Consider the following 6,878-nt stretch of genomic DNA (forward strand, 5'->3'; position numbering starts at 1 on the left):
GGCTTCCAATGCACACCCCACCCCACCTCTAGGGCCCAGAGGGTGCTTTTTCGGCCTAGATGCTGGGAGGCAGGGGCGCAGTCCCAGCTCATGCCTGGATCCTGCAGTAAGCAAGGACTCATGCATCCCCTGGGGTTGGGGAGCCTCTGCAGCTGCCCTGCATCGCAGACCACCGCCCCTGGCTCAGATGTGACCCCATTCCTCTGCGCCTTGCATCCCTCTGCTCCTCAACATAGGCCTTCCTGTTCATCCCGAACTCCGCGTTTTCCCGGAGCCCAAGGTGGGGGGCTGGGGGCTCGGCCCAGTGCGCAGACCTGCGTGCGTGACCGCGGAGGCGGGGCGGTGACGTCAGCGCCGCGAGCGAGGCTGCGCAGGCCGCGGTGATGTCAGCGGAGCCCCGGGCCGACCGCACACGCGGCAGTGCGTCAGCGGCTGGCGGAGGCGACGGCCCCGCCCGGTCGAGACAACAGCATCTCCGGACGTGAGGGCGCCGTTTCGTGGCGCTCGCGGGGATTGCAGCCAAGCCGTGCTCGCATTGCGGGCGCTTGCTTGTGCTGGACCCTCCGCCTGAGGATGCCGTTCCCGGGATTTTTGCACCTGCCTCAGTTTCAGCCTGACTCATCCCGCCCCTTACACTCTTTTGCTACTTTCTTTTTTTTTTTAAGTATTTGTCTTCTCCTAGCATACTATATGATTTGTTTAGTTATTACGTTGGAAGTGTGTAAAACTCCCCCACCACCCACACCAGAGATGGAATCTCGGTATTTCTCTGATGTCTCTCCAGGTTCTGGCATCTAGTGAGTGCTCCCCAAATCTTGAATTCGACTTAACTGTCTCCTTCTTGGCGTAGAACCGTCTAACCAACATCCTCCTCCCCCCAACCCATCCCAACACACACACTTGACAAGCGGTCTGCGAGCTGGGGCCGAAAAGAAACTACAACCTCCATAATGCCGAGAACCCGGCGGCGCGTGGCCAGTCGGGAGTAGTAGTTTGCGCGTGCGCCTTCGCTACTAATTCTTCCCCCAGACGTCTCCGCGCGTCGTCCTACTCGCCCTCCAGCCTGCCCGAGTTCGGCCCAGAGCGTGATCCTCATCGTCTACCTGCCGCCGCCTCCGCCATGCTGCCAGCCGCGCTCCTCCGCCGCCCCGGTCTGGGTCGCCTCGTGGGCCAGGCCCGCGCCTACGCCGAGGCCGCGGCCGCCCCGGTTTCTGCCGCGGGCCCGGGACAAATGTCTTTTACCTTCGCCTCACCCACACAGGTTCGGACCCCATTCCGGACCCCAGGTCCGCGCCCCTCTCCTTCGTGGTCCAGGCCCGAATCCCCAACCCTCATTTCGGATCAAGCTCCCCAACCCCCAGGTCGCCGACCCCCATTCCGGACCCGGGATCCGAGCCGACAACTATTTCGCACTGCATACCGGTGTCCCTTCATCGTGTGGTCTGGGATCCGGCCCCCACCCAACCTCCCAAGTTCCCCCACCCAACCTCCCAAGCTCCCGAGCCTTACACCTGGAATCCGACGCCCAAGGGCCACATCTACCCTTCAAGCCGGCATTTTCCCCTTGCTGCGGGCACCTCTCCCGAGAGATTAGCACCTCCTAGGTGCCTCTCTATTGGCAGGCACCTCCTCGTATCCTTATAGCATCTCTGCCGAAGGGCTTGGGTGGCTGGATTTCTTTCTCACAGATGATGGCACTGAGGTCCTGCCCAAGGACCAAAACCCAAACTTCAGCCTCAGCCCGGCTGCTTCTGTGTCTCCCTTTAGCACTCAGCTATGCCCCAGCCCATTTCACTACTGGGGAGACAGAATCCCATGATGTGGGACTGGCCTGCAGTTATCTGTTTTCCATGTATCTTCTCCAGGTCTTCTTCAATGGAGCCAACGTTCGGCAGGTGGATGTGCCCACGCAGACAGGAGCCTTTGGTATCCTGGCAGCCCATGTGCCCACCCTGCAGGTCCTGCGGCCAGGGCTGGTGGTTGTCCACGCTGAGGATGGCACCACCTCCAAATACTTTGGTAAGTCCAGCATAAGGACAGAGGGACAAGGCTGGGCAAGGCTGCACATTGCACCAAGTCAGTCCCCATATCTATTGATAAGGCAAGAAAAAGGGCTGTGGGCATTGGGAGGACGCATTGGGAAGCAGGCCAGAAGCATCTTGCAACCTCCACCTTCAGACTGGCTTTGGTTAAGAAGCTTGCAGCCCTGGCCGGTTTGGCTCAGCAGTTAGAGCATCAGCCTGCGGTCCCGAGAGACCCGGGTTTGGTTCCCGCTAAAGGCATGTACCTCAGTAGCAGTTTGTCCTCGGCCCTGGTTGGGTTGTGCAGGTGGCAGACACTCGATGTGTCCCTTTCACATCGATGTTTCTCTCTCTCTCTCTCTTCCTCTCATTCTGTCTGAACAAAAAAATGGAAAAATGTCCTCGGGTGAGGATAAAAAAAAAAGAAGCAGCTTGTAGTGGGTTGGGGTAGGGTAACAGATGCTGGGAAGAGACGTAAAATGGTGCTGGGGAGCCCTGGCCAGTTTGGCTCAGCGGTGAGAGCATCGGCCTGCAGTACAGAGAGACCCGGGTTTGGTTCCCACTAAGGGCATGTACCTCGGTTGCAGTTTGTCCCTGGCCCTGGTTGGTCATGCGGGTGGTGGCCACTCAATGTGTCCCTTTCACGTCGATGTTTCTCTCTCTCTCTCTTCCTCTCTCTCCCTCCCACTCTGTCTGAACAAAAAATGGAAAAATGTCCTTGGTGAGGATTAAATAAATAAATAAATAAATAAATAAATGGTGCTGGGGAGGTATGCTCTCCCTCCCAGGAGCACGCCTGCACCTTTTCCTTCTCCCTCTTCCCCCACAGGCATGCATCTCCTAAACTCTAAGCAACCCCACTAGTATTGCAACCAGGGAGCAATGGGCAACAGCAGCTAATCTCCTGACCCTGTCCCCAAGGCCCCTTTTTCTCTTACATCTTAGTGAGCCAAAGCAGCCCAGCCTAGGTTCATTTCCCCCACTGAGTCCCTCTCCTATTGCTTCTTCTGTCTTAGTTAGGCTCTTCCTTATTTCATTGTCCTCATCTTTATTTTTTTATTTTTTTATTTTTTTTATCCTCACCCTAGGACATTTTTCCATTTTTTTGTTCAGAGAGAGCGGGAGGGAGAGAGAGGAAGAGAGAGAGAGAGAAACATCGACGTGAAGGGACACATCGAGTGGCTGCCACCCGTACGACCAACCAGGGCCGGGGACAAACTGCAACCAAGGTACGTGCCCTTAGCGGGAACCGAACCTGGGTCTTTCCGGACCACAGGCCGACGCTCTAACCGCTGAGCCAATTCGGCCAGGGCTGTCCTCATCTTTAATAAACATTTTCTAAAAGTAAAAAATAATAAAATGTGCTGGGGCCCTGGCTGGTTTAGCTCAGCGGTTAGAGCGTTGGCCCACAGACCAGACACCTGGGTTGAGCTCCCGCTAAGGGCACGTACCTTGGTTGCAGTTTGTCCCTGGCTCCGATTGGGGTCGTGTGGGTGGCAGCCAGTTGATGTGTCTCTCTCACATCGATGTTTCTCTCTCTTCCTCCCTTTCTCCCTCCTGCTCTATCTGAAGATAAATGCAAAAAATACCCTCCAGTGAGGATTAAAAAAAAATGTGCTGGGGAGGGATCCTGACTTAGAGGAAGAGGAAACTTGTGCAGAAAGAAACTAGTTCTAAGACCTTCCACCAGCATCAACCTTCAAGCTACAGCCAGTCAGGATTCAAACACAGTCCTCTGTCCACCTGACCCGTGCTCAGCGAATGGGCTCTTGGGTGAAGGGAAGGGTCTGTGTCCCCATGCCCTGTCACCAGCAGATGCCCCTGGTGGCCCTCTGGTCCTTTGTGTTCTCTCCAGGTGCCCATCCCAGGTGCTCCTGGTCCCCTGTTTTTTCTCCAGGTACTCTTCCCCCTCGCTGGACCCCAGGGCCCTTATGGGGCCATTGTCCTGGTTCTGGGGCTAGTGGTTTCCCTTGAGCCTGGATATGGCAGCCTCACCCATCCCTCCTCCTGCAGTGAGCAGCGGCTCCGTCACAGTGAATGCTGATTCATCAGTTCAGTTACTGGCGGAAGAAGCTGTGACACTGGATATGTTGGACCTGGGGGTAAGTGTCCCAATAGAAATTGAGGCGCCAAGCAGACATGAACTAAGAATTCCTGGCTTTGGGGTGGAAGGGCAGGTGTCAGACCATGGGACCCTGTTTGGCCCTCACCAACCAACCACCTACTACAGGCGGCCAAGGCAAACTTGGAGAAGGCACAGTCGGAGCTGTCAGGGGCAGCGGATGAGGCTGCGAGGGCTGAGATCCAAATCCGCATTGAGGCCAATGAAGCCCTGGTGAAGGCCCTGGAGTAGGCGGTGTGTGCCCTTTGCCAAGGAAAACCAAGGGGGCGGGGGGGTTGGAACCAGCTCCCATGGATCCAGTATGAGGGGGTGGGGCAACCCCTCTAGGAGGAGCCATCCTTGCTGACAAGGCCACCAGGGAGCAGTACAATGTCAGCTTCTCCCAGAAGCACACCCTTGAGCCCAGGCCTGGTGGGTGGGGTGAGTTCAGAGACCCTGCTGTGGTGTTGGGAAGACTGTCATCCAGAGATCCAACCAACCTGACCTGCTGCCTTCCACTCTCGTCCTTGTAGAGACCTCTGCTCTCCACTGCCTCATCCGGACCAGTCTGTCCCCAATCTGTGCCCCATTAAAGACCAGGGACCCCGCTTGTGTGTACTGATTTTGTTTTCTGCCTAGGCAGCGGGCTTGGGACACCATAATCCCCTGTGAGGTAGGGGCTCAGCCTCGGGGATTTGGAGGTTGTGGCCTGAGACGTCTTTGGGGGCCTCTGAGAAGTGGGGGGTAACACTGCTAGTGACAGCAGGCCAAGTGATGGGCAGGGTCCTGGCCTTCACTCCAAGAGGATGGGGATAGCAGGTGTGGAATAGGGGTTGGCTGTGGCTCTTGGGTCAGGCCTGGGCTGCTAGACAAGACACCTAGGGTCCAGTCCAATCAGGTTCCAGGCTGTGATTTCTGCTCTGTGTGCTTCCTGGCCCTGCCCCAATAGGAAGGGGCAGGCCCTGGCTGCTCCCATGGAGGCACTGCCTTGTGCTGGCCCAGCCTGTGGGTGGCCCTGGCTGGCTGGCTGCCCAACTCCCGTTGGTGTTGGCATCTCTGTGGCACCCCAGTCCCTGGGCCAGCCCTAGATGAGGTGGGGTGTCGGGGTAGGGGCAGCCCTGGCGGTGCACAGCTTCACAGTGTTGTTCCACCTCCTCCATTTGATAACCCTGGGAGCAACCCAGACTTGGGCTTCAGATGTTAGGCAGAGGACTACAGGGCAGGGATCTTCTTGCCCCACTCCCCTCAGCCCTGAGCCTAAGTAGGGCCTGTAGATTATTCCAGGGCAGTGACTGTGCAGGAGAGCCTGGGCCTCCCTGTGTGTCACAGGCAGGCCACCCTGGGGCGTGTCATCAGTAAGGATGGGCTGTGCACTAGTGTGTCACAGTCCCATGTAAGTGACTGTGTTTGAAGCTTGACATGATGAGAGACTGGTGTGTAGGGTCCTCTAGGTGAGCTCACTGCTCTGGGTGTGTGTGTCTGGGTCTCCTTACTGTTAGGCTGGTGAGGCCCAAACAGCAGTCCCCCACTTCCCAGAAAGGCTATGACAGCCAGGGGTTACAAATGCAGCTCCCCTCTTTCTTGTCTCTGGCTCAGAGCCTAGGCCTTAGAGTTTGTGCCCATGCTGGGTAATATAAATAAGAACAAGGGCCCTGGCCAGTTTGGCTCAGCAGTTGGAGCGTTGGCCTGCAGACCAGAGAGTCCCGGGTTTGGTTCCCGATAAGGGCACATACCTCGTTTGCCGTTTGTCTCTGGCCCTGGTTGGGTCATGCAGGAGGCAGCCACTTGATGTGTCCCTTTCACGTTGATGTTTTTGTCTCTTTCTCTTTCTCCCTCCCACTCTATCTGAACAAAAAATGGGAAAATGTCCTTGGGTGAGGATATAAATAATAAGTAATAAGTGGGAAGGAATGGGAAGCCAGTCAATTAGCCCATTTATTAAGTTAGATCTGCAGAGCAAAGTGAGGGTTCCCCTAAGAGCAACCCTTCACTCCCTAGTATATGTGACTCGGGTTTGTTTCAGCAAGGTCAGGGACCAGCCTGAGATCACAAAATTCTGCCCACCACAGCAACAACATCCCCACCCCTTAGTCCCACCTAGCCTGTTCTGCTTCCTCTGCCACCTCCATGCTCCCACCCTGAACCTCATCCTGCCTCCACAACCTGTTTCCATTTCCTGGAGCACCATGCTGTGTATGTAGCAAACTCCTGTCCATCCTTCAACACCAGTCTGTGACTCCTTCCTTCTGGCCCAGCCCTGACTGACCTTGTGGGGCTAGGAGTGCCTGGGTGTGCTTGAAGGGGTGGCAGGGACAGAGGCCATAGGAGCATTGAGTGAGAGCAGGAAGGAACACAGCCCTGGGAGGGTGGAGGTGGAGGTGCTCAGGCCAGATAAAGGGAGAAACCAGAGAAGTGGACAGTGGGGGTGGGTGAGTAGAACTTGGGGTCTCCTGGACAGAGGAGGACAGGAGGACCAAGAGGGCCTCACTATCAATCAGGATCATCCTCAGAAAGCCCCCTACCCAGGGCAACTGCAGGGAAAAAGGGCATGCCACATTCCTACCTGTGTGAACTGTTTCCTAGCATGTAAAATGGGGGGGGGGGGGGGAGGTTATGCCCAGCCCAGTGGATGGGCAGCAGCCTGTGAACTTACATTGACTACTGTGTCTAGGTGAGGGACCCAAACCTCAGGCCCCAGATTGAGCCCTGCAGGATTTTCATTACACCCGGTGGCCATCAAGGAGAAACAGGCTCCA

At 56.4% G+C, this 6,878-nt stretch overlaps 1 protein-coding gene across 1 annotated transcript; it reads left to right on the forward strand.

Annotated features, from left to right (window-relative positions):
- The first annotated feature begins 1,031 nt into the window (after positions 1 to 1,031).
- On the forward strand, positions 1,032 to 4,730 carry ATP5F1D (ATP synthase F1 subunit delta). The gene is made up of 5 exons (XM_036240954.1): positions 1,032 to 1,261; positions 1,866 to 2,019; positions 4,035 to 4,123; positions 4,252 to 4,377; positions 4,656 to 4,730. The coding sequence occupies exons 1-4, from the start codon at positions 1,121 to 1,123 to the stop codon at positions 4,372 to 4,374; spliced, it is 507 nt and encodes a 168-aa protein (XP_036096847.1). The 5' UTR covers positions 1,032 to 1,120; the 3' UTR covers positions 4,375 to 4,377; positions 4,656 to 4,730.
- The last annotated feature ends 2,148 nt before the right edge of the window (positions 4,731 to 6,878 follow it).

Source organism: Molossus molossus, unplaced genomic scaffold (genome assembly GCF_014108415.1).
Source record: "Molossus molossus isolate mMolMol1 unplaced genomic scaffold, mMolMol1.p scaffold_m16_p_4, whole genome shotgun sequence".
In the NCBI taxonomy this organism is placed as follows: Eukaryota; Metazoa; Chordata; class Mammalia; order Chiroptera; family Molossidae; genus Molossus; species Molossus molossus.